Raw genomic sequence first — 27,168 nt, 5'->3', positions numbered from 1 at the left:
AACAGACTCATCAGACTTTTTGGTCTCTCTCTGCTCTGATACTTGAAACCCTGAGAGTTTAATTAACCAAACCAGGTGATAAAGACTTCCACTCACAACATGAACCAGCTTCTTAGAGTCAAGGACTTTTTTTATTTAAATTGTTCAACACTTATTCCAAAGGGTTTTTTTTTAAAGCTGATAGAGGCTCAGCCCTCTGCCTCCTACACTGAGGGCATTCCTGAACAGGTTTTAACACAACAAATGAGTTTGCTTTGAAGAGGAGATGGAGAGTTATGTGCTTTATTAACCAGATTTTACTGCAGTTATTCACAGAGACAGAGGTCAGTGCGTGCACACTGAGGGGGGTGCAGCTGTGAGGATATTCATTAGATGCTGGTGCTGCTCTCTCAGACCTTTGGACACACACAAGCTGTGGTTCTTCACTTCACATCTTTGTGGAAATGTAACATTTCAGTTTCTCAGCATTAAACAGCAGGTGAAACTTTTCTATTTAACATCTGCTCCAGTCGATCTGTAATCTTAAGGTGAGGCCATAAAACTGAACCAGTTACAAATCATTCAGACTCTTCTGGACGTGATGAGCAAAGGTCAGAGGTCAGTGACAGTGTGGACATTTATTGATTTAAACAGCGAACACAGCTGCAGCTAAAGAAAACACATGTAACACACTTAGTTAAAGTTAAAGTTAATCATCAACTCTTTCTACCATCACATCATTAACGAAGCTCAGGATTAAACAGGGAGAGGAGGAAGTGACGTCTCTCTAACTGTGGCAGCTCCTGAATGAAAAACAGACACCGGAGGAGAAATGTGAATATTTCTGCAGACACACACACACACACACACACACTGTCTCCAGAATTTTTCCGTCGAGTCCAAACTGATCATCATGGAAACTTACTCTTGAAGTTGGTGAATTCATGAAAAGGTTGAGAACAAAGAGGAAAAGACACTGACTTTGTTTTCTGTGTGTGAGATATTTCTGAATCAGGTGAGATAAATTTTAAAACGGCTGGAAAAACATCCTCGTCCGTCCCTGAACAACACAACAATACATTCCTCAACATTCACAACCTGATTCTGCCTCATGCACCGAGAGAAGCAGGATCCACACGGTAAACAGCATCGTCACAGACAGGGTATATGCTGTTAGAAACAGTAAGAATGTTAAAGTGTAATAGGAGCAGACGTAGAACTGAAACTGAAATGTTAAATGGTGGACAGCATCTTTTCAAAGTGTAATTAACCATCAGTGTGTAACTCAAAGAAGCAGACGTGTTTCAGCAGAGAATAAACTGCTGTCGTAGAGTCAAGGACTTTTTTAGAAGAAGCAGCATTTTCCTCTGAGCACTAAGTGCATTCCTGAGCAGTGTTCAGCACATTGTTGACGAGCTTTTCCATTTTCTGTGACTGAAGAGGAGGCAGAGAAATGCCACTAATGTGTTTTATTAAGCAGCTGTTGCTTCTGTTATGTAATGAAAACATAAAGTTAGAGGTCAGTGAACACACAGACACACAAACACTGCTGCATTGAGCCTTTGTGTCTAAACGTTAAGTGGTTCTCGGCTGCGAGTGACAGAGACGGGACTGTTTTCTGAGCAGCTCCACCGGAGACGCTGCAGGTTCTAAAGGTCCTGCTCAAGAGCTCCTCAGCAGCAACATCCTGCCGCTGTAACACTCCAGTGAATGGGTGAGAGAATACTGTGCAGACTCTGTCATTTCACTAACAACTGAGCTTCGTTTCAGGACTTTAACCCTGCAGTTTAATACCAACTTTACCGAATGAATGAATGAAACCGTCGTCCCTGTCAGTTACTGGATTAACTGACAGTGTCATTAATTAATCACTAAACAGGACCTGCAGCTGCACGAGCAGAAAATGAACGACGGACTGACAATAACAAAAAGAATTTATCTAAACAATGAAAGAAAAAGAAGAAATTTAAGACTCTAAACTAGAAGCTTTTGTTTGTAGAGAACTGAGATCAGATGAGCTGCTCACTGACAAACAGCAGAGGTGACTTAACTCTTGGGTTGGTTTTTATTTCATTCTCAGGGTTTTAAACGAGAACTCAGATTTAATGTTGCAGCAGAATCCCAGACTCACAGACTCAAGCGACATTTGACCTCAGACATAAAACAATCACATCGCAGGAAGCTGCTCTGCATCTTCTTCAGCAGCTGAATATCAGACTAATCAGACACGTTGGCTTTGAATTTAAACTCCAAACTTGAGAACAGTCGTTTGTTAAAGTGCTACTGGAAAATCAGACGTTTGAAAATCTACAGCTCCGCTGCTGAGGAGGATTTCATGATGCAACAGATGCTTTCTGCTGATTCTGATTTAAAAAGATGAACACTTTCAAAGGAAAAGCCTGGAATAAAACCAGACTGGAAATCCTGTAGCCTGATAATCAGACTGAAATGCCATTTAGCTCCACTTCATTATTCATGAATGAATGAATTATTCAAACTCAAGTAAGAGTTCTCAAACCAAGCTAAGTTAGTACTGGTTCATTCTCATAACAGCTCAAAGATCAACGACAAAGACTGAAGCTGTTTTTATTTCGTTTAGTTCAGCGTCACTCCAAAGGAAAGTCTCATTATTTCAGCTCTGTGAAGGTTGTTAAGTCACATCACAGACTCTGGGTCAGTTATTTATTGTCAGTATCTGCCACACAACCATGTGACCATGCAGGTGATCACCTTCAAAATGTCATTTGTCCTAACCATCCATCCACTTCATTAAAGGCTCCGGCTGATGGGAGGAAAAGAGAAACATGATCTCAGACACCAGGCGAAAAAGAAAAACAGTCGAGTGCACAAAAAGTAGAAAATGTTTATGAGAACAAAACAAAATACTGACATTCATAATGAAGAAGATATTTGTATGCTGGCACCATTGAACATGTTACAGCTCTCAGGTCAGTCTTGTTAAACAGATGTAGGACTGTGATACGAGTCCAGTCAGTGTGAGTGAAAACAGCTCTTTGGTTTTTACCTGTCAACATTCAGCTCATGTTCCACGCAGCACATTCACAAATTCAACAAAACACAAACATCATATCACAAACCCAACACGTCGCACACTGAAAATAAGTTTCTCTAAGTTGCTCTAAAGTGCTTCATGAGCATCATTAGATCGTGTGTGTGTGAACAGGAAGCGACTGAGAGGCTCCAGTCAAAGAGGTTTGCAGTTGATCTGCTGTAAAATTATGGTGAGAGTGGAAAACACATTCAAACACATCACAGCACGCTCAGCAGCTCCTGCTGTCTACAGTAAATATCTCATCAGTCAGTGGGGACAGTTCTGAGAGGCGACAGTAGATGGCAGCAGAGTAGAACTAAACACTCAGAGTCCAGAGGATCAAAGGTCTCTGTCAGGTTCTTCTGTCGTCAACCATAAAAAAAAAGTGGTAAGAGTATAAAAAGATAATGAGCAAACTGTTAACATGTGCGTAAAACAGAGAACAGACCTGCACTGATATTAAAGAGTGTAGTCAAAGTGTTAACATGAGAGCAGGCTTTTAATGTGACAGTTTCCTGCTTCGTCCTTAAGGCAGTTCCCAAAGATAAAGTGCTTCAAGTCAGTCAGTCAGAACCTGAGTTAAAGTTTTAACTGCAGGATCCACGACAGTTTGTAAAAGGTTCAATTCTACAGCAACGATGATCGGACATGTCAGCAGTCTGTAAGGCAGCGCCTGCTTTATCTGCATGTTAGTTTCATTGATCTGAGCCTCCTCACTGCAACATCACCTGCTGCAGCTTTCATCACCTGACAAACTGCTGCAGACACACAGTGTCTTTTCTTTGGTACACCAACACCCCGGGATCTCACCACAGCATCATCTTAAAAAGCAGGTAAAGGTTAAAAAGGTGCTTGTGCCCAGCTACAACTGATAATATGAAGGAGCACTGCAGCTAATGAGCATCATTGAACAGCATGTGGAGTGATGAGGAGGTTAGATATTAGCAGAGGGTCTAGATGAGCCTGTGGCCGATGTTCTCCTGCAGCCACAGCAGCAGCGGCTGTAACGAGCTCGGCCCGTCAGCCTCTGCGTACATCTGCAGCAGTACCTCTTGTAAAACAAACAGCAGGGGCAGACTCATGCTCAGTAGCTCATACAGGAAAGTATAGTCCTGGGCGTTGTCCCTCAGGTGGCCGGCGAGGGCCTGCGCCGCCCCGCGCACACGCCTGGACAGACGCCAGGGGGCGTTACACAGAGCGCGAGTCACGCTCAGAGGCCAGCTCAGCTGTTTCCTCATGAAGGAGCTGAAGGTACCTGCTGAAGGCGGACTCTGCAGACCTGCTGCGCTGCCGGACTCAGAGCTGTCTCCATCAGATACACACCGCTCCTCAGCTCCAGCTCCATATCGATTCTGAGACAGACACAGGAGTCAGACAGTTCACAACGAGCTCTGATGAATCAGACGAACACTTCAGGCTACTCACTGAGCGCAGAGAGAAATTCCTCCGGAGGTTTGTCCCGTTGTTACGCTGATCAAAATGAAGTTTGCAGTAGAGTTTCCCTGGAGGATCACAGGACAGAGAATACATCAGAAAATCCAACTCCATGCTGATCTGAGATCCACGGCTCCATCATTTGATACCAACCGTGTTCAGAGTCGAAGGCGTGCGCTCCCTGCCGCAGAGCCGAGCTGCAGGTGGAACAGCGGAAACACTCCCTGTGGAAGTAGAGCCCCTCGGCACAGACTCTCTCCACCATGTAAACACGCCGCTCGCACGAGTGACACTTGTCACCGGACTGAGGGAACGCCCGCCGCACTGAGCCGCCCTGAGAAACAGAGGAAAACACATTTACATCTTTACCTTCTAACAGCGTTTATCTCCTCATTTATTGGTTTTTACTTTGACTTTGTTTTTCATAAAATCATTATTTCTTCTTCTGCTTCATGTCAGGTTCATGCTCTGTATTTCTGACCCTCTTTGAGGATGTTAACCCTGTGAGATCAGGAGCTCTCACAGCCAGGTTCACCATGTTCTCCTCAGTGCGGCTGTTCAGAAATCATCATCTGAGGCTCAGTGTCTGGGTCACTTTCAGAGGCAGCGATCATCATCTTCACTTTAAAGCCTCAGACTCAGACTCCTCTCTAACTGCTCACTAACATTCAGCCCAGAGGGAAACAGTGAAAGAGTAAGTAGGATAATTATAGAAAGAGGATAATCACCAGCTTTTACAGCTCAGGCTTCTAAACAGATTCTCAGTTTCTCTTCAGGAATTAAATCTGACATACTGTGTGATAACTGTGTGCTGGGAGTCGTTCCTATATATTAAACTATAGTATGTTGTGCTGTAACATGTGGCTGTGGAGATGGGGCAGGCTGTTTGGGATGGGTGGGGCAGAGAAACCCACAAAGCGCAGCCACAGGAACACACACTCCTGCTCTACGACTGCTGGTAATGAGAAGCACAAGGGGCAGAAACAGCAGTTAAAAACGAAGCTCTCACGCCGAGCTCGGTTCTTTTACAGAAATCTGTCGTAATGAACAAAGATCCTGGCAGCCAGTAAATCTGAGGCTGATACGTTTGTTTTTCAGGCTTTCTGAAGATCAGTCCCTCTGTCTGCGTGGAGGATTTCAGCGCCAGCATTTCTAAAATTCCTCACAGCGATGGTGCGGTTAGAGAGATGCTGATGCTTTGCATTTAAAATATGGTTACGGTGCAGTTAGGAAAAATCATATTAACAGGAAAAAAAAACAGCACTACTGAGGAGCTGAAATGATTCAGGTGTGTGAACACTTGGTTCACTGCATTAATGTATTTGGCCACTTTAAATAAACAAAGGCAATGAATTATTTTAAGTGGACAAAGTCATGGACGAGTGAGAGAAGTGGCTGCATGCAACACAAACACGACGCGTCTCCACATGCAGGTAAACACACGGTGAGGGGCAGGTAGAGCGACACACAGGACCAGGGTGGGGTCATCGAGCATGACGTAGTCACCTTGAGCTCAGCAGAGGTTTCCCCTGAGAACAAGCCTGTAAGGTGAACAGCTTTTTCCTTTATGCTCTTTGTGTGAAACTCTCTAGTCTGCTGTGTCTGAGCTCTCCTCTGCAGGAACAAAAGAAGAAACCATCAGTCTCACCTCCTCAGTGCAGTGAGACACATTCTCCCACCAACAGCTGTGGAGCCGCAGACGCAGTTATGTCGACTAATATCTACTTAATTAGCTCTGCACGCTTAAATGATGAAAGGCTTTTCTGCTCGTCCCCAGTAAGAAGCAGGATTCGACAGTGAAGTGTGTATGGCTGAGAGGAGAACAATGACGTGGCTGTGTGGCCTGAAGGACGTCTGTTACGTTAATTTCACACCCCACTCGATGTGGTTACTCGTACTGTACCAGAACAAAAACACGGAGACGGCCACACAGTCCTGGCAGAGGAATCAGAGACAAGTGCATCAGTTCAGCCAAAATATATCCAGATGAATAAATCCCAGAGTGGAGGACTGAGTCTTTAAGACGACACTTTAAAATATAATCATTCAACTTCAGGTTAGTTTAAGAGAAAGCTGCACAAATGATAAAACAGAGACTTAAAGGAATAGTCCACCTATTGGCATTAATGGAGTTAAATGGTCAGTGTCATGAGGGGCGGTTAGCCTAGCTTAGCTTAGCATAAAGACTGGCAGCAGGGGGGAAACAGAACAGGCTCAAAACTCCCTGTCAGCACCTCTAAAGTCAACAGCTCATCAACAACAGGATGGGCTCCCAGCACTCGCCCAACAGAACTCTCTCTAAGCTCACACACACACTGACTTTTACCAAGTGAACTCCATACATGAGACAGACGCTGTGACTGTGTCTGTTGTCCAGGTGTGTATTTGAACTCCACAGAGATCCAATAATAAAACAGGAGCTCTGCTGCGTCGGTAAAGGAAGGTCCAGTGTCTCTGCTGCTAAAGGAGATAAGAGAGGAAGCAGTGAAGGAGACCTGGACCAGCTGTGATCAGGGCTGACACTCAGAGACTTCAGGGCCTGATCTGTTTCCCCCTGACTCCAGTCAGCTAAGATGATCATCCCCCTGGCTCCATCAGCATAATGTCAAACTACGTCTGTAATGATAGCACCATGAGCCAGACAGAGATGACGGAGAAGAGCTCCCAGAATTCATGACAAACACAGACGAGCTGCAGTGACAGAGGAGCAGTGTTCACCGTTTAAAACTGATGAGAAAACAGTCGTTGTTCATCTCTGCCTCTGCTCAGTCCTTCACTCAGTGACTGACGACAGGTGAACAGTCTGACAGAGCAGATCTGAATAATCAAACCAGCTTATTTGCAGACGTGAGGCGGCGTCTGCAGCCGACCTGCTGCACACTCACACTCACGCCGGCCAATAATCCCACTGTGTGTTTGTCTCAGCCGGTGCCAGCTCTGTAGGCCTGCTCTCTCCATTTTCATCAGGCTGGATAATTAGGGGCTGACTTCACCATCTGACTGCACATTACACAAGCCTAAATGTATAATCAGGACATAATATATAATCAACATTCACTCGGGGCCTTTCTGGGGATCAGACCGTGCAACAATCACAATGGTTTATCGAGAGGACAGAGGAGAAAGCAGAGGAAAGGAGTTAAAGATAGGATGGAGGAGATAGTGTTCACCTCAGAGACGTGCTCATCCACCTCCCTGAGGCGCTGGAGGATTCTTGACATGAATTGGATTGCTGAGTGGCAGGAGGGGGAGGAAGCGGGGGGGTCTGCGCTCTCAGGCTCGGGCTTCGTCTCAGCGTGTGTCTGATCAACGTGTCTGAGCTTCACTAGGGAAAATGGATGCTGGGACTGAGGCTGGAGCTGGGGTTGGTGCAGAGTCCTTGGAGGCAGGCGGACTAACTGCTGCGCTGCTTTTCTGATACTCATTTCAAACTGAAAGGGACGACATACAGCAGTGCATGTGACCACATCACATATGTCTCCTTCTCTTTAAAGAACCATACAGGTGGTTTTATACGTTTCAGCCCATTAACTTCAAACTGTAAATACTTTACACGTCGCCAGCCACTTTCAAAGCACCGTGCAGGTCTGACAGCATGAATATAAACCTGCACAGGTAACCCATTACTGACAATATTCTGTCTGCTTTATGTTTGGCCAAAGGTACATAATCTTCTGATGGTAATGCAGCTGCGAGCAGAAAGGTGCTTATCAAACTGCAAACTGGAGGAGGAAGTTTGAAATAAAAATATCAGAGACCCAGTGGCTGCACGTCTTTCCTCTCATCTCCTGTCTCTGTCCAACAAAGGCAGAAAACTCCCCAAAAATTACAATAAAAAAAGAAAAATATCAGTACTGTGTTACTGTGTATTCATATTTGTATTTTATTTTTAAGATTTCAGTCTAGTTCTGAGCTCGTCCACTGTCTGGTGATATTTATAACTGCAGTAACAGTTTCTGGACTGAAAGCAGGGTCTGCGTCAGTCATGGCTGAAGAATGTAAAACCAGCGGTTCGCTCCGTTAAACAGCCAAACTCCTATTTTAGGTCAATTCTATCATTTGGACGTTACACATGGGCGGTGTGTGTGTGTTTGAGGAATGTGTACATGTACAGTGTGTGCTGACATGTGAGCATTTGTTCCAGAATGAGCAGAGTAATACCACAGTGCAGCGTGTTAACAGCAGTCCCTGACTACCTGTGTCTCAGGTGGAGGTCTGCGTGGGACCGGAGGCCTGCGTTTTAAGCGCAGACTCTCAGTCAGGTCAAGAGTTTGCAGCGGGGACGACCTCTCACAGTCTGACTGAGATGTTGCAGAGAACGTTGGGAAGAAGGTTAAGAAGGAGAACAGAGAGAGAAAAGGCTGAAAAGATTAAAATGCTGGAAATAAGAGACAAGAGGAGACTTTGTAGCAGCAGCGAAGGGAAAGTTCAGGTCAGATTAAAAACCACAGAGCTCGGTCAGAGCTCCAGCTCACACCAGGGGACATTTAGAACACATTATGATCCGTGACAAAGAGGTCAAACAGCCATTTTTAACTTTCTGCAGTCAGGAAGGACGTAAAGGTTTATTTTATAATTAATAACACATCAATAAACCACACAGACCCACATGTTTTTTTTACCTGTGTTTTGCGAACAGTGTAGCTGGGCGAGCTCTCAAATTTGGCCAGCAACTGAGTAGCCATTGAGCGCACTTTATTTTCCTTTGGTTCCCGCTCCTCTCGCACTGAGGAGCCATTACTGGACAGATTAGTGGCCTAGAGAGAGACAGTAAACAGACTTTAGTAAACACATCAACAGTCCCTCATGGTGCTTATTCCTGAGATGAAAACGCTGTTCATTAACAAACCTCCTCCAGATAACAAAACTTTCGTCTCCGTTTGTAAATGGGGTCTGAACCGTCAGACCTCTTTTCATCCTGAAAGTACAGAGCGAGGAAATAATGGAAGACTGAGTATGAAATACTGCATGAATATAAAATATAAAATAATAAACATGGTGGAGTTACCTTTGGTACCCGTTTCCTGTGCACTGCAAGATTGAGCACATTATTATTACTTCTGACTTCCTTAGATGGATAATCTTCGTTGTTTTCGTCCACTCCTCTGGACCCTGCAGTAAAACACATGACTGCATTAGAGTTTTCACTTTTTCCACCGAGCGCAGCCATAAATGTCAGATAGTATCAATGCATTATGCTCTTATAGTTTAGGAAAGTTATGTGAATGGTCTGGAAAAAAAGAGAGGTAGAGGAGGAATGTTTCCATAAAAAAATAAAGCCTCACTTAATCACTCTGCTGCGTGTCAGATGAAAGGTAAGCAGTTATCAGAAGTTTAATAATGTATGATAGGTAAACACTGAACAGCTCTAAGCAGCTGTTTTCATGTTGTCAAGAAAAGCTAATGGTACAAATACACATTCCTCTCATGCCACTCTACTCCACTAAAAAAATAGTTTTCACAGGAAATACTTTCTCTTTGACTGGAATTTCTTTTTTTGTTGTTTGTTCATATTTTAGTCAAAGAATAGAAAGAAAGAAAGACAGAGTATTAACAGCCGCCCAAGTAGAGCTGAGTAAAGGCGAGTAGACAACAGCAGAGCTGAGATCAGCAGAGTCGAGTAGAGCGAAGTGAAGTGGAGCAGTGGAGGAGAACAGAGTCAGGTACAGTCAAGTCAAACTAGTAAACTACAGAGTGGAGCAGAATATAGTGGAGTACAGAGCTGTAGAGTAGAATAGAGTCAAGTGCAGTAGAGCCGAGTAGAGTCAGACTACCTGATGCAGGTAAAGGTGTTCCTCGGAACAGCTCATAGAACTTGGACAGGTACGCGATCATCCTGGTCTTATCCAGCTCCTCGCCAGCGCTCAGCTCCTTCGCAGACGTGAACGATCGGATCCCAAACTCCCGCTCGCTGATGTCCAACGCCAGCTGGAGGTTTGCAGCGTGGTCTTCTTCGTTTAATGAATCGAACTCTCTGACGGAGGCAGGGAATGAAGAAAGATTCAGGCTGAATACGTCGGTTTTAGACCATTTACCTCTGTCTGTGACTGGTTTACATTTGTCCCAGTCGCTCTGAGATGAGTGCATAATGAGACTTTTAAAAATCAGATTTTCTTTGAACATATTTTCACTTCTTATAGTAGAGTAAGAAAGTATCACACAGATCACAGACGTCCTGAATAATCAGACAGGTTTGTAACTGAGACTGTTTCTTAAGAGAGGCTTTCATCTGAGCATGTGACTGACAGTGAACAGTGTAAGATAATAGGCACAATGGAATGACTTTTTACAGTCACTTATCTCATTCAGTCAACTCCCAACCCTGTGTAACAACCTTTGTCTTATACTGCAGGAGAAAATGGCAGCAAACTGCTTCTAATGGGGGAAAAGAAAACAGCTGAGACGTCTGGGCCTGTGCTGACGGTGAGCAGTCACCTTCAGAAATAATGTAAAGAAGAGAGCAGTAACCAAGCAGCAGCACACACAAACTTTAGAGGTCCTTTCTTCTTTTTCTCTCTTTTCGGTGAACCTGCTCCCCTCTCTGCAGTCCGCTCTGCTGACAGGCATGCATATGGAGGAGGGAAGGGGAAAAATGCCAGTGGTTCCTGGAAACTCACAGGCCCACATGAAATTGTAGTGGCATGTGGCGAGGTATGAAGGCAATAATTAAAGAGCGAGAGGATATAATTAGATTTGTAAATGTACTAATCTACAGTCGCACTGACTAATTCCATGCTGTGCAAGGCAGTCTAACCCTGAGGAGCAGAAACTGAGGAACAGTCTGTTTTTTGAGGAGGATTTTGTCAAAGCACACAAAGTCCTACATGAGTTGTTTTTCTCCACAGCTGCAGATCAGCATTTTGAGAGTTAAACAACCAGTATTTATCTCAGTTGTGCTGATAAGAATGTGTGAAATGTACACATCTGCACTCTGAACACTCCTGTTTGGACAGCTCTTTGTCACATCTACAACTCTCTAAAAATGTTTCTCGAGTTGTGAGGAGGAATGAGACGCAGCACAGATCAAAGAGCTGCTCTCACACAGAGCATATTTAACACGCCTGTAAGAAATGAACCTCCTCACAGCTATTGTTATCATCGTTATCATCCCATGTGTGTTACGTACATCAGCTGAGGCTTGAACCTGTGGATGAGGGCACACAGGGCCATGCCGCTTCGCCAAGAAGACGTCAGATCTGTGATCGTCACATTCCTGTAGCCCTCCGTCTGTTTTTGGCACCAGGTGAGAAGCCTCGTCGGTCTGATCTCCGACTCTACACAGGAAACATTGACATCATATTTATCAGCAACAGAATCATTACAGCCACTCAGACATTCACCGTGCCAGTAAATAATGACAGAGATGGTGGGAGTGGGTGCTGAGGTATGTACACATCTCTGTCCAGACATGTATGTCCTCACTGCCTTTGGCTAATGACTCCAGTTACCTCAGTTAAACACACAGCTCAGTGCAGCTTCTGTTAGAAGAATCTCCATCAAGTTTTGTCACAAACATTTTATTACAATGCACACATGAGCATTTTAAAATGATGTAAGTGTGTGTTTTTAATCACAGGAACATAAAGTAATGTTGACTGTTCCTGAAACAAGCCAGCGGCTGTTGTTTCAAAGCTTCCTCCTCCCACTGAACCCACATGGAAAAACAAACCTCAGACAGAGACTTAAAACTGAGCTTAACTCTGGGTCTTACTTCTGCTGTTAGAAAGAAAGGAAAAGGAACGGAAAGAGACGTCGGCCACAGTGTTGATATGAGGGATCGTCTTAAAGCAACAGAGGAGAGGAAACCCTATCAACCACACAGATCACTGCTCTGAATAATCTGGAGATGAGTCAGCAGCTCTGAAGATTCACTCCTGAAAACAACACACAGGAATCTGGTTCCTGTTAAACACACCTCGTCTGCTCAGATTGACGGGCCGGCGTATGGTGGCAGCACGCTCCAGAGAGCAGGACTTCAGCTCCACGCTGATGTACAGGTGACGCACCTGAAACAGGAAGTGACGGGGGAAACGATTACGATCGAGACACTCAAGACAGAGGGTCAGAATCTGATATTACCAAAGTGTGTGCTCCCTCTCACCTGGTGCGGCCTCACACAGGAGGAGTTGAGGTTGGGGTATCGAGTTCCTGGGTCGATGGTGTACTGTTCAAAGTTTTTGGCGATGTTTTCTGGTGTTGTCTGTGGAAGGAGCCTGTAAATACTCTCCCTGCAGACACACAATGAACTTTAATGTAGTTTTTATTTGACAAATCTCATCGCTGCACATTCAGACTGTGTGTGTGTGTGTGTGTGTGTGTGTGTGTGTGTGTGTGTGTGTACCTCTCTGCCAGCACCTCCAGAACCGTCCGACCCTGAGCCCAGCTCTTCACCATCCAGGCCGTGTCGAAGGCAGCCAAGAAGCCTCTGGCGCAGCCCGTCCCCATCGGCCAGAACGGCTGCACAGGAACACATGATTTAACTGTGAGCCAGTGTGCACGAGGACACCCAACTATATCCACACATTATTTTACACTATCGATAAAGCACTGGTGACGATTGAGACATGACTGAGCACTGCAGACGATACAGACAGTGAGGGAAGCACTGGATTAAAGTGTCAGGGAGCATAAGGCTAATTTGTTAGGAGAGATGGACATTTCATTTCATGTGAGCAGACGTCCTTAAACAAGATAAAAAAGGGGAAAGAGAAATAATGTGGATAAAGAACTGTTGTCAGCGCTTTCAAAGGAGAAAAATAATAAGTGACAAATTTACCAGCTGAAGCCTTTAATGTCTCAGTGACTACTGCTAACATCATCAACAACAGTTCGTCTGCCTGGAGAGAGGAGGTGGAGTGGCTCATATACAGCACTGGAGCAGGACCATAAATCAAACAACAATTGCCGGCACTGCAGCGGAGCCTTCCCTCCTCCACCAGAGACTCTTCTCTCTGCAGCATCTGGCAGGAGGAACCGGAGCATCTGAGCCATGACTGCCAGATCCTGTAACAGCTCCTTTTCCCAGGCCCCTCAAACCCCTGCTACCTCCCCAACCTCACAGGATACAACTCGCTTCTTCTTACCTCCAGCAGACTGTCGCCAACCAGCGCCACCAGCAGCTGGTGTCCGAACCTCTCCCTGACCAGAGCGGCGTTCTCTGAGGCGTACATGCTTGTGAAGTCAAACATTGCTACATCTGGCTGCCCGCAGTGGTTCATGGCAAAATCCAGCGTGGGAAGCTGGTAGTTGGTGCCAAAGTCAGCAGCCTCTCGGGCGTAGCACAGAAGAGCTTCCTGGTTGACGTTTTCACGGCACAGCAGCATCTGGGTGTCGATGTAATCCTGTTGAAAAGAAGCATGACAGTCAGGAGGAGTTCACACAGTCTGAGCTTAGCATTCTCCTAACTGCTGCCACATCTCAGTCACATACCGACGGCTGACTACAGTGCGCTCTGCTTACGTTAATGACCACTCCTTTGTCCAGCAGACTCTGCTTCTTGGCCGTCATGACAAAGTAATGTGTGTTGTCCTTGTAGTACACAATGTTCTCCAGATCGATACCTGCAACAAATGACTGTTTCAATATGGCTGCATCTTTTAAAAAGCACCGACCAGACGTCTGACAGACAGACTTTTTCTACACGACATGCAGCTGTGCCAACTTGTAGTTGTGTGTTTGTTCAGGTGTTTCTGTCCCACCTGTCTCCTCTTTGAGGTCAAGGAAGAACTTCTGGTTGAAGATGAAGGCCACTCCGCTGATCTCCTCTACTTTGGCCTCTGCCGTGGTGTTCCTGTTGATGAAGTTTGCTGTGATGGCGATGGCCAGTTTACCCCTGAACTCCTTCCTTTTGAAACCTTGGAGATAGAAAGACACAGAGAGAGAGAGAGAGAGTGGAGCAGGGAAAAAAGAAGAGATGTTGATCTTCCCAGTTCAAACCAAACGCAATTCAGCCTTACACCATAATTACAAGGCAGTTATTTTAGGATAAGAGGCAGCTAACCAAGGTGAGCCTTCATACAGCCAGGGGAACAAAAGCCACAGAGTGTAGGAAGCACCAGGAATTAAATGCTATCATCAAAGTGAAATGCTGTGAATTAACCATCGGAATTTCAAGAGTCGCAGTGAAGGACCTTTTTAAACCTTCAACAGCACTGAAAATAGAAATCATTTTTTTCACATGTTCCTGGAATCTTGATTTAAACTGATGAAATACTGACCTAGAAGAACAGCTCTTTAATGGACAGCTATTACAGCTATTTTCACAGAAAAAAAACAAGGACAGAGAAAACAGAATGTAAAGGTTTCTCTCAATGTAATTCTAAAGCTGAGAGTGCAGGAAGGAAAACAAAATGAATCAGGTGATTACTACAAATCGACGTCTGAATGTGCCACAACTTCTCCACACTGTCACTGTTAAAACTCATGGAGGGCTTTTTCCCTTTCTTGCCACTTGGTTGCTCTTTGCCAAAGCACAGATCTGATTGTGTTTAACTCTGTGTTACCGTAGCTATGCCACGAAAGCAGGCTGACTACAGGGGAAAATCATTTCCCCTTAGGCTTCTTCATAATTTCAGAATGAGCTAGACGTCTTGTCCGGCCCAAAAATGCCCTTTTTAGGAATAAGCATCTGATGTGAATTGGTTGTTAGATGACAGCATTTTTAGGAGAGCGACCGAAACAGTGAGACACAGAGATGGAGAGAGTCCAGCGTGAAGGCATCAGCTGCTGCACTGAGCCCCGGCTCGGCTCTATTTCTGTGCAGCACTCTGAGTGGTTTCATGTGTTACCTTTCCCACTGGGAGAGATCAATGGCTTCAAACAAGCACAAGTTTACACAAGGTGAGTTTCATTTATAGCTTCGCAACAGAGACGATGCAGCACAGGTTGTTCGAAGTGAGAGTCCAGAGTCAGTCCTGTGCGATGTGTCGGATATATAATCTTAGATATATAATAAACACAACGTGGGCTGAGATTTAAGCTCTGACTCTTAAAATGATTTTTATTCTCCAACAACAGACGACTGTTTTTTAGTTGCTGCCGACTGTTGTTAAATGTCAAACTATTTGGGAGTGGCAGCAGGTTTTAACCCTGCGTAGTGGGAAAGTAACAGAAGGGTCAGGGCTTGTTCACATACATCAGGCTTTGTCGTCAGGTCTTTAAAAGTGCAGCACATGCTCGAGGCATGTATACTGTTCACGTCTTTTGTCTGCCGTCTTCTCACCTTCCAGAGTGTTCCTGCGTCCGTCAGCCCCCACCACCACATCGAACTCAAAGTTAGCCACGGGGTGATCAGCGGGTCGGATTGCAGCCCTCCACCCGAGGCCTGAGACAGAAAAATAACATTATAAATCCCAGGAAAATTGCCTTTGTCCTGTTCCCCTCCATCAAACAAAGCTGTGCAGTGTCAGGTGTTGGTGTTTTGCTCAAGGACACTTCAACAGTCTCCATCGAAACCATCTCTCCTTCCCTCTGCTACCTGCCATGTTCGTACAGCTCTATATTTGTCAGTACAGAGACAACGAATGAGGAGAATGAATAAGCACACTTTAGCACTGTTGCTGTTTAGAGTTGCTATGTTGCTGTGTTCCAGTAAGACTCTGTGATGCCAGTAACACAGGGACAAATAAGGCTGCTCATGTCACATTTTAAAAAGAAAAAGGAGAATTGTGTTTGTGATGCAGGAAACTGAAATGATGATGTTTATGTAGAAAGAGAGAAAATCATATCTGTAAAGTCCACTGCACCTGGCCTGCAGAGTGTCAGTGTGGACTGAATTAAACTGTATAACATATTAAATATGAAACAGTGTTAGCTGTTTTGAGTGTGAGACCAGCAGAGGAGCAGCTTGGCTCTTTGTCATGTAGTATCACCATGTGGAAAATGCACTCCATGATGTCAAGGGCTCAGCTAAGTCCGTCACAGCAGAACAGGAGGGATCAGTCTGCGTCTAAATTTAGTCAAGGCTCTCGTTGTTATCAGTGTATTGATATTACAGCTGAGGAGACAACACATGCGCAGGATGACAGGGTCACGTACAGAGCAGTGAACCTGCCACAGAACATTAACGTCCTGAGTTGTGCTGATGTTTTCAAACTTAATGCTACGTGATCATCACAAAGTCCTGAGAGGAACGTTCATATATATATATATACACATGTATAGTATATATACATGTAGGCAAGATGACAAACATCAGGAAATGTACTTGACCTCCATTAACCTCATCTAGATGTGATAGAAAACTAGCTCAGTGCCAGTGTTTGTGTTGTGTTTATTGGTGAATGTCAAGGAAATTAAATACTGCAGGATGAGTCCCCTGCTGCCTGATCAGCCTCAGAGTAAATATAGACCCTCCAGGAAGCTCCTCACTATATCTGTAACAAACTGACAGATGCAGCCTGATGTGTATATCAAGCTTTACACATTATAAAAACCTCTCAGCCTCCTCCTACTTCGTGTCCTGGTTGTACAGTTTCCAGCTGTTTAAATCTCCTCGTCTCCCTAAAGCTTGCAGCTCGTAAAACAGCGGTCAGTGTGTGAATATAAAACCTCTGTTAATCTATTGTTTGGACACAGACCTTCATTTTCCTGATCCTCAGGAGGTTCCAGCAGCTTGACAAACTCCACATTGATGTGAAACTCGACTGCGACGATGAGGGCGATTTTCAGTAGGATCAGCTGCAGCTGCTGGATGCCTGTCGGACACACACACACACACACACACTGATGTTTGGATACATGTGTAAAACTGCCAAACTCTGTGCTTTGTGTTATGTTGTCCTGACAGCACTGAGAGCAAACTCCGAGCTGCAGCACTCTGTTCTGTCTGAGGGCTTCTTCTCAAATAATTCAAATAATATGGAACTGAATACAACACTTTTATAAATCTGAATTAGCAGTATGTCCTGTATATGTCCTTTCTTTGATAGTAACAGCTTGTGATGTGATCACAGGCTGAGTCAGTTGTCCAGACACTCACTGATGTGGTCGATGGCCCCGGCACAGAATTTGCCGTAGAACTTTTTGGCCCCGAGGCCCCGCAGGTCGTGGATGGTGTAGGGCCAGAGGTGCAGCACGTTGTTCCTGGAGAAGGAGTCTCTCTTCTCGATCACCACCACTTTGGCGCCCAGCAGAGCGAGCTCGATGGCCGTCCGCAGGCCGCAGGGACCTCCGCCGATGATGAGGCACTTAATTAAAGAGAATGACAAATTAACCGCAGAGAAATGAGCTGGATCATGGTGACATCTTTGTCACATTAATAACAGGGGGCTGAGCCTTTTCCTGCAGAGGAGCCTGAGATGAAATATGGTTCACATCCCACTTGTTTATTGACATACCAGGGAGCAATATAACATGTGTGCAGATGACGAGAGGGAGCGGCACTTTACTGCACCACTGGAGCATTTAGAGGCTGAGTGTCTCACTCAAGGACACTTTAGCAGGACACACACTGACTCTGAGGATCATTCCAGTCTTGATGACTTCTCTAGGCCACCTAGTATGTGTGTGAGGGTTGTTAATACAACATGAAACATGAGGAAGAGTTTCCACGAGCCTGAAAGAGGAGCATTTATCATCATTGCCCAGAGGGATGTGGGTGAGCAGCTTCCTCCAACCTGAACCATTATCACAACCTTTACATATCAAAGGTGTGATTCATGAATCAGCCTCACCCAACAAATGCATGAAGTCAGTTAGCTGAGGTTACGGCGTCTGTCTGAGAATGTGCGCCTCCAACATGACGTCAGCCTCTTGAGTGACAGATGAAAGAACAGACGCATGTGTGCTGGCAGACTCCGTCTCCCTCCCCTCTGAACAGATTATAGAGAATTGTGTAAAAGGGAGACGTGTGTGTTTGTGTGTCTGTGTGTGTCCTGACTCTTTTGACATTTAATCCAGCACCAAACCACTTCTGAAGGTCACCCCCGCTGTGCTCAACAAAGTGGACCGTCTCCTGTCTCGATAGCTTCACCAAATTAGAGCTGAAAATACCTTTTCTTTCACTTTTTTTCCAGAAAGCACTTTCATTTCTTGGCCCTCCATTTCTCCAACAGCACAAAGAGCGACCGCTTCGTCTGACCTCGGAGTCTCTACAGTACGCAGACGGGGTTTTTTGCCACATATTTGAACAGGAGGACTCACTTCCTGCCATCCTGAGCGCCCAGCCTCAGCTAACCAACATCCCACATCATACCCTGAACCTCTCTAAACTAAACACAAGATGACTGGGCTTTAGTCATTCTATATTCTCCCTCTCGGAGCGTGTGGTTGAGCTCCGGGAGTTGATGAGGGATGACGGCGTTTCACCATGTGTTTCCTGAGGTTATCGGGATGAGGTATTCTCAGGTGTGTGAGGCACACACAGGTGGTGGTAACGCTGCCTGGACAAGCCTGCTCACCAGCCAAGTTATTTTTCTCTCTCTCTAAACAAAGGATGAGTAAATGTTTTGGCTACTTCCACAGCCAAAGACAGAGAGGGAAGCATGCACAGTCCTCACTCAGATTTTTTTAACCTGATGTTACTGTTTTCTGAGCGGTCTGTCAGCAGAGGTGGGTTGTTTGTCTTGGTACTTTTCCTTTCACTGATATATTTTTCCAGATATGAGGTTTTTCCTGAGGGCCAGCTCCACATCTGCTGAGTCAGGACACACGCACTTCCTCTCACCTTCCCACCTGTGACCTCGCTCTCATCCCAGCTCCACCTCGCCCCGGTCACATCTGTCCTCGCCTCATTAACGAACCCTATCTGTCAGTCACACTTACCTTAGTGAAATTAATACAAGGAGGAGAAAAAGTCAGAAACTAGAACTGCTTGTTATTGTACGGATGAATCATGTAAGAAATGTCAGAGTGTAGTGAAATATCGATCACTATCCAATCTGTTTACTCTCATATTTGACAAATAATCACATACGAGAGGAATTTTTGACTGAAACATTATTTACATGATTAATTAATAATATAAATTGTTGGTCTATCTTACTTATGGTTGTAATCTGCAGCTAAATCTGGAGCTTCACCTGGATCCAGTGGAGGTGAAGTTGTTGAATTGAACCCTAAATCTAAGATCTTGAGTTCACTTCTTCTGTTGAATAAAAATGTGTCTCAGGATTAGAAGTGCAGTGTGTCACAGACGGTGACTCACGTCGTGATATCAGGGATTTAAATAAAGATCAATTTGTAATTTTCTGGGGGCGCAGTGAAACTTTATGAGAACATACTCCGTGGTTGCGTCACTGCTGCCAGCTGTGTCAGGCCATAAAACATGGATGACTTCACATCCTCCACAGATTGCTGCTGCAGCGGGAATATGAAGACGAGGCGCCGAGTGCTATCACATCTGTCACTGTTAAAGAGCTGAGTCGCCATAAAAACACGAGTCGTCACCTCGTGGTTCTCCCAGGGAGAGGAGGAATCCTGTCTGTCTGTCCTGTGATTAAAACTTCACACTGGACTCATACTGAACTTATTCAGTCTCAGAGGAAACAGACAGTCCCATTAATTCTCAATGAATTAGTTCAATAATGAATAAAACCCACTGTTTATGACTTTTATTTTACAATGCAGCCCTGCAGATTCTCTGAATTATGAAAAGAGCCCTAATTGTTTGGCTGAGAAGTTCAGTTCCAGCTTCTTTCTTCTTTCCTATTTTGGTGTTGGCTTAATTCAGACAGAACCTGTAAAACTGAGCTCACACTGAGGCATTTAAACACACACTTTCATAACAATTTGGGCCTGGCTCCAGCCCTTTAGGACGAGCCTATAAAGAGCAGAGCACACGCTCAGTATAACTGGGGCCACATAATCAAAGCTGCTGAGTGATGCTGTCTGTTTCTCTGTGTAATAAAACACTGTGAAGCTGGAGGCAGCTGGTGGCTGAAGGGGAATCACCCCCCACCCCAATATGACTTCTTTGTTCTCTTCATAATTCATCAGCAGCTCTTGCATCGCTCCCTCCTTCCATGTGGAATCTGCTCTCTGGATGTGCTGGATGAAGCAGTGCTCAGCTGTCATGTTGTTTCTCTGTCATTCTGGCTCATGTTTCATTAGACTGTGTGAACATTTGCTACTTGATGTTTTGAGTATGTATCTTTCTGTATTGTGATTTTAGTGTGTTTACTCTGTGTAAGGTCAGATAACGTACATGGTGGCAGCTGAGACCGACACAATCAGTCCGAAGCAGAGTATATATGTCTTTCATTTCCTGTCCCGTCAGTTGGGAGCTGTTGCAGTGAGAGAGTGAGTGTTAATGCAGCTGATGGGCTGTGTCTCGGCAGGTAGAGGTTAAAGTGATGACCGTGATATTGCCTATAGCTGTGGTGCTCTGTATTTAACTCTGCTGAGGAGGAACAAAGTGCACGTTGTTAAAAGAAGAGGAAGCACATGAGGTGAAGTCAGAACAAAAACTTCCTAAATCATAAAACACCAACTTTCAACTGTTCTGATAGTTTTACACACGTATCTGTGATTATAGGCTTTAAAGTCCGTACATGTTTTTTTAGTTCTCTTAGAAAATTTAAATGGTGAAGCTTTTGTCAGCTTTTTGCAGAAGCTGGTTATTGTGATGTTACTGCAGTTACAACAGTTTGAAAAACTCTCCTACTGTAGCTGGTAAACTCAAAGAGAAGCTCAGCATCTCTGAGCTGAAGTCAAGCAAATAAGGAAACGGGGAGAAGGATGACGTGTATTGTTGCTTCTTCTATTAAAAGAGCAGCTGTTGGGCAGTCGACTCCAACGTCTGACAGACTAGTGGAGGATTTCTGAATGCACTAACAATGCACGCTAAAAAAGACTGAGCTCCGTCCAAACTGCCTGGAGAGTAGGAAACATTAAAGCAGAATGACCAACAACAAAAATATACATCACATACATGTATTTAAATATGTAAAATCATGTATAAGGTGTTTGCGTTTGATTTCTATCTCAGTCTCCATCCTCTGTACATCTATCAGCTCCATCTCTGCTGGCCTATGGCTGGTAAACCTCTTGTGCACAGCTGAACAAAGACGTGATTAAACTCACCTTGGTGCCCACGCAGGCTTGGCCTTTCTTGTACTCCTTATGAGACACCCTCTTGTCCAGTTTACTCCACAGCGCTTTGGCCTTCCAGTAGGTGACCTTTGCCTTCAGGCTGCTGTAGAAGGTGCCGTTGTCCGCAGGGTCGAGGTCGAGCCGCCTGCAGAGGACGTTGAAGGCTTGAAGGGTTCCTTTGCAGCTCGAGGCCTGGACAAAGTTCTCAAACAGCTTCCCCACATTATCCCTGTCCTCCTCTGTTTCTCCCATCTTCCCCTGCTGCAGTAGATGGTTCGGTGTGTGTGCTGAGGCTCCCGCTCACTTCAGCGCTCTCTGCCAGATGTGGCTACACCCTCAGCTTGGCTCACACCGTCATGCCCAGTCTGAGGAGGCAAGACACACAACATCTGATGTCATCTCACGGCACAGGATCCTGCACAGACGGCCGCAGGCAACGCATGTTTTTTTACTGTCCAGATATAATTAGCCCTGCTTCGTTACATTAATTCACTTCATTTAAATGTGTGCAGATAAGAATGTTGTAGTAGTCTAAATGAAGTTGACAAAACAGCTGTATTTTATCTTTGACTCCAGTTTGCATTTCTGAATTATCAGGAGGGCTTCAGTACCACTCCTCACTGAGACTCACTATCTAAACATCATGCATTTTGAAACACAGCGAGCTCCCACCCACACTGATGAGATAACATTTCAGGCACAGACACGGCTGTGAGAACAAAATGAGCCAGTCTGTCGCTGTCGAGCATGTTTACTACTCTGTGCTTTAAAGAGGCAGAACCATGCCAGCCTGTAAAAAAGGAGCTGTTTGTGGTTCTTGATACGAGTTATTGGTTCAACAGCTTCGCGGCTCAGTGATGGCTTCAGCAGCAGATATCCAGGGATAAATAAACCAAGTTCTACTGCACTGTTACAACATGTTTGGACTTTACTAAAACTGTAGCTTTAGATTTGGCTTTAGTTGTATATTTTTATTGTTTTTATTTTTTCTAGCATGAACTCCTCCAGATACAAGCGGAAACACATTTTATACAGTATATTGCATACATATATACATACCTACAGATACTACTGTTGAGTCTTCACTAACAAACTGTTGAATTTACCTGCTGACTCGTCTATATGTTGCAGTTCTATATACATTTCTGTCTCCAACAGGGGTGAAAAGTGTTTTCCCACCTCTGTTTGTTTCTGTTAGACATTAACCTTTCATTCCTGATGAGGAGACGGGAAAAGTATTTGTCTCATGGAATCTTTATTCCATCTGAAAACCAGACAATGTTTTCAGCAGTCTGTGGAAACTAACTTTTAAGCACGGCCAGACTAACACAGATTGATTAGATGTGATTGGGGACGCATGCTTAATAGTCCACTTCGACTCAGGTATGTGCGTTCAGTATGCCTACATATGTGCCTGCGTGTGAAAGACACCGTTACTAAAACACACTCTTGTGTCAGAGCAGAGCTGAACTGACAGAACTGAATACTGTATAGTTCTCTCTTTCCTCCAATCAAGCATTCTGAAAATCACGCCAGTAAATCTGTGCCAGAACTCCACATCAAAGCGAAATGTGGAAATTTTCTGCATTAAGCGTGTGTGTGCTCACTTGGGCGGAGACCACAGCTTCCGTGAGTTTTGGGAGAAGTCTGCCTTTGATATTTTAACGTCCCATGGAGCGGGATTGGCAGGGTTAGAGGAGAGGTCAGACTAGCTGTGCAGGACTCAAACGCTCCCCCGCAGTAATCCACCATTACTGTCACACCCGGCCCCGGGGGCCTCAGGTGGCAACGTGACCGTGCCATGAAACTGTTCATACAGAGCTTCAGCCAGGGACAGATACAACACAGCATGCAGAAGCTGCTCACTACACACGATGGCCAATCAGTCTCAACATATTTGACTGTGATTTGAATGTGGTCAGATTTTTGAATGTCGTTCCCACAGCAACATTTGTACCCAGGCTAAAATTAGCATACTGATGTACACAGGATCCTGTTTGCCTGCATGATTGCATCCTGTTTTGATGACTGCTGTTTCAACCAGCTCACAGAAATGCTGAGCACTCAGGTGACCCTCAGGCTGCTCTATTCACCTCGACAGCTTCAAAAAGCTGCTGTCCCGAGGGAGGACAGTGTGGACCCGTGAGGCCTTTCACAGCAAACACTCAGACTCAGTGAGCTGACATTCCTTTGCCACGTGGATAGAGGAGCTCTGAACTGCTCCATCAGCACGAGTCCAACACTGCACTAACCCTGTCGCTGGCACCACCGGCCGCCTGGTCACGGGACCGCCTTCAGACGCTTTTTGTGGAATTTACTCTGACTGTCAATGAGTGACGAGCGCTGACTGAGATGATATATGATGCAGGTGCTTTAATCCTCCATGCATGGCAGGAGACTGTGATGGGAAAATTGCTGTGTATCCTACCATGTGGTATGTGGAGTGTTTGGAGCCAAAATAAAATCTATAAAGCCTCGGTGGAGTAATTTCTTTCAACAACTGGGTTTAAAAGAAGTTTGTCTGAGATAAGAGGAGGCTGAACAAACGTTAACTTTAATTTAGTTAACTGCAGAGAAGGAGCTATATTTTCTCAAAATCTCCTAAAAATAATTTCTTGATATCACTTTATTCTAAACTTTGGCCGGCGTTCAGTAACCTCTCGTGCCTTTGGGTGGAAAGTTTAAATAAAGACATGTTGACTGCACTGATGCTTTCAAAAAAGGCACAACTATTGGAACCATCTGCTGGACCAGTCTGCGAGGACTAATGAAAAGGTACCACTTACTGTCTTCATGGCCGAGTCAATGCTCAGGCTCAAACTACTTTGTCTCAGACAGAGTCCCATGACTTCACCATCTCAGGCTGACAGAATGGAAAGTCACTTGTGGGCAGACAGATCGAACCCACAGAGCGGCTGTAAAAATACAACTAATGACAGACGAAGCGGAAAGAATACACACACACACACACACACACACACACACACCATACATCACAGCCGAACCTTATAATACTTAAGAGGATCAGAGGTCTGTTTAGAAAATGATCTGATTGAGCAAAACCAACTGCAGCTAATTGAGAAATAGAAGATTTATTTCTTTGTGAGGAGTGAGTTTTCTTTAAGCACTGATTCTTCACTGTGCTGTGAAACACTGGCCAGAGACAGGAGTGTCTGTGTAGTACAGATCCATAGGGTGGAGTGCACTATATAAATAAAAGCACCACTGTGAGACATAGCGAGCTATCGGTTTCCAGTACGATAGAGGGGGAATGTTAGGAATGTGAAACATGTACCTGTTACACCTGGACGGGAAAGAAAAAAACCTAAAACACACACATGTCCTTCCACATTCATGTAGAAGAAACTCCAGGACATTAAATGATTCTGTTTTTCTTCACTGATGTAACTCTCGAGTAGTCGTCTACAACGTGGACAAAGAACAAAGTGAATTTCAAGAGGATGCCATCTCTGAATTCCCTGCCCTGTCTGAGGCATTTGTTCCTACTGATCTTTAAAAACCAGTCAGATATAGACATATACCAAAACTAACATGTCATCCAGTGTAACAATGTTTTTTAAAAAGATTATATGACACAGATGAATAAGCTCAGGCTTTGGCTTCACAGGTAATACAGTCCAACAGTCCACAACCCAGAGATATTCAGTTTAAAGAAAAGCAGCAACCTTTTCTAGCATTAATGAGCTGGCTTTAACTGCCACCCTCATCCTCATCTCATATTTATAAGAGAATGTGTTACTTCCAACAGACAGTCCTCTGTAAAACGTTCAGTATGATTCTACTGTAAAAGACACTGAACCGAGTGTCAAAGCAGTGACGCAACGTCTTCATTTGTTTCTGCAGAGCACATAGCTTCAGGCTATCAGAGCACAATGGGAAGCTGACAACACAAGGAAAACATTGGGAGTGCTGGGAAATGCACATACTGTAGCGAAGCCAGCCAGCAACAGTAATTACAGACTGGACTCAAGAAAACCAGGAAGGAACCCTCTGTGGGTCTGATAAGGAGGCAGCGTGCCTCAGAAAACTTGAGCTCGCCGGCTCTGCCCTTCACCAGGCCCCCAGAGCTCCACGGTATTATCTCAACTCTCTGAAATCTGGCTGCGTGTTCGGGCAGCGGTGCCAAAACAAAAGAAGATCTGTCGGGAGCAAGGTAAAAACACTGGCAGAACGCAGTGAACGTCAGTCAACTTCAGAGGAGAAAAACCGTTAATTTACACAAACGGGAGCAGGCGTGCGAGGCTTCAGAGCTGCTGTCTGCAGGGCTGGTCTGGCCCATGAGCTGTGCTCGCCACATGCCTCCTCTGGAGAATGATTTATCTGGACACTGAGCACAGAGAGACGCCTCAGCTCACAACAATTCACCTGAATTATTCTTCACATTCTCATGTGTTAGTCTGCCCAGTTTGGCATCATTACTGAGAGTTGTTAAAAAACCTAAAGAAGACTGAAGAGAAGGCGAAAACAAGCTGTGTACTGATTCACACTGAGGGTCAAAGGGCATTTTTAATTCATGCACATCACAGGGGGGAACAGTGAGGGTTTAGAGGGCAGTATCACTGTGTGGCAGGAATAGCAGATTGTGTAAGCCAACAATCGGTAAAGCCAGACTCAGAATAGACAAGAGTCGTGTTGCAGAAGAAAACAGCACATGACCTGAGAGGATATCAACACGGCTGGAGCCTGTAAACAAGTCTCAGACAAACACTAAAGGTGCAAAGTTCAACTCAGTAACAGTCGGTTGTTCTGGGTCCACCTGGACAGTCCAGCACTTATCAATCTGCTGCAGTGTTTCGTCAGCTAAACTGAATCACGGTGACGCACTGAGAGAGAGATAAAATGTCTTCTTTTACATTTCAAAAAGCTCTGAGCGCTGCAGCAAAGTGCGTGAGCTCCCTCAGTCGCCTCCCGTCCAAACTCTTCCTGTGGAGTGTGTCTGGTTTCCTGTCCAGATCAAAGCTTGGAGGAGAGCTGCCTCTGTAAAATTCCTCCTCTGTGATTTTAAAGCTCAGCTGTGATATGTTTAAAAGCTGCCTCTGTGCGCTCCCGTCTCTGCTGGAGGGAACCTGTTAATGACATCCTGGGGTTCATTGACTGAAGCCTCCCTGTACCTCCATCACCAGCTCCAGCTCTGACTGTGCTCTGGCTTTAGATGTGACATGTAGCAACAGCTTTAAAGAAAAGCAGAAATGCTTTGTGCAGAACCTAAAAATATCTCGTCATGAGTCAGATTCTCAACAATGAACTTTACCTGTGGCACTGACTGGCTGCTGGCAGCGACCGACACACCCCACCTTTCTCTGAGTCTTCCTATCCGTTTTGTGCAGCTGATGCCAGGGCACATGTGTCCATTTTTTTGTTTTTACAGTGTGGAACAAGGAAGGAAACATATTGCACAGAGGAAGGAGAAAGTTCACAAAGCCTCCCGTCCACTCAGTCAGAATATCAGGCTGCATGAAACATATTTATATTGTTTTCATCCACAGCATGACGTCCTTACACAACTTTATTACTCTGATTTATTAGCTGCTCCATTCACTCATTCACTCAACTCTTTTTAACGACAGTACAGTAAAGCATACCTCTTAGATTTGTTCATACAGATCTGACACAGCCTTGTTATCTCTCAGCTCCACAGTAACTTTATGTGC

General features: G+C 44.9%; 1 protein-coding gene across 6 annotated transcripts in view; it reads right to left on the bottom strand.

The window, feature by feature from the left end:
• Positions 1-266: 266 nt before the first annotated feature.
• The window catches only part of mical2a (microtubule associated monooxygenase, calponin and LIM domain containing 2a), a 28,764-nt gene continuing 1,862 nt past the window's right edge, over positions 267-27,168 (bottom strand). Inside the window, exons 2-24 of one of the 6 annotated variants that reach the window (XM_018687573.2) lie at positions 21,488-21,861; positions 17,445-17,652; positions 17,044-17,160; positions 15,687-15,788; positions 14,164-14,319; positions 13,925-14,025; positions 13,549-13,806; positions 12,807-12,922; positions 12,567-12,693; positions 12,381-12,471; positions 11,592-11,739; positions 10,240-10,439; positions 9,474-9,577; positions 9,315-9,383; positions 9,088-9,222; positions 8,662-8,766; positions 7,636-7,896; positions 5,972-6,079; positions 4,619-4,799; positions 4,457-4,533; positions 4,287-4,383; positions 2,710-2,761; positions 267-782 (exon numbers count right to left, since the gene is read on the bottom strand). In XM_018687573.2, coding sequence (XP_018543089.1) covers positions 2,712-2,761; positions 4,287-4,383; positions 4,457-4,533; positions 4,619-4,799; positions 5,972-6,079; positions 7,636-7,896; positions 8,662-8,766; positions 9,088-9,222; positions 9,315-9,383; positions 9,474-9,577; positions 10,240-10,439; positions 11,592-11,739; positions 12,381-12,471; positions 12,567-12,693; positions 12,807-12,922; positions 13,549-13,806; positions 13,925-14,025; positions 14,164-14,319; positions 15,687-15,788; positions 17,044-17,160; positions 17,445-17,652; positions 21,488-21,748 — 3,072 coding nt within the window. In that variant the 5' untranslated portion in view covers positions 21,749-21,861 and the 3' untranslated portion in view covers positions 267-782; positions 2,710-2,711. Of the gene's footprint in view, positions 783-2,709; positions 2,762-2,822; positions 4,384-4,456; positions 4,534-4,618; positions 4,800-5,971; positions 6,080-7,635; positions 7,897-8,661; positions 8,767-9,087; positions 9,223-9,314; positions 9,384-9,473; positions 9,578-10,239; positions 10,440-11,591; positions 11,740-12,380; positions 12,472-12,566; positions 12,694-12,806; positions 12,923-13,548; positions 13,807-13,924; positions 14,026-14,163; positions 14,320-15,686; positions 15,789-17,043; positions 17,161-17,444; positions 17,653-21,487; positions 21,862-27,099; position 27,168 lie in introns of those variants that run through there. The other 5 variants (XM_051073522.1, XM_018687571.2, XM_051073525.1 and 2 more) reach the window with 5 other exon arrangements.

The sequence above is a fragment of the Lates calcarifer genome, linkage group LG2 (assembly GCF_001640805.2).
Source record: "Lates calcarifer isolate ASB-BC8 linkage group LG2, TLL_Latcal_v3, whole genome shotgun sequence".
Lineage (NCBI taxonomy): Eukaryota > Metazoa > Chordata > Actinopteri > Centropomidae > Lates > Lates calcarifer.
The sequence above is the reverse complement of the archived record's forward strand: the minus strand, read 5'-3'. Positions and strand labels throughout refer to the sequence as shown.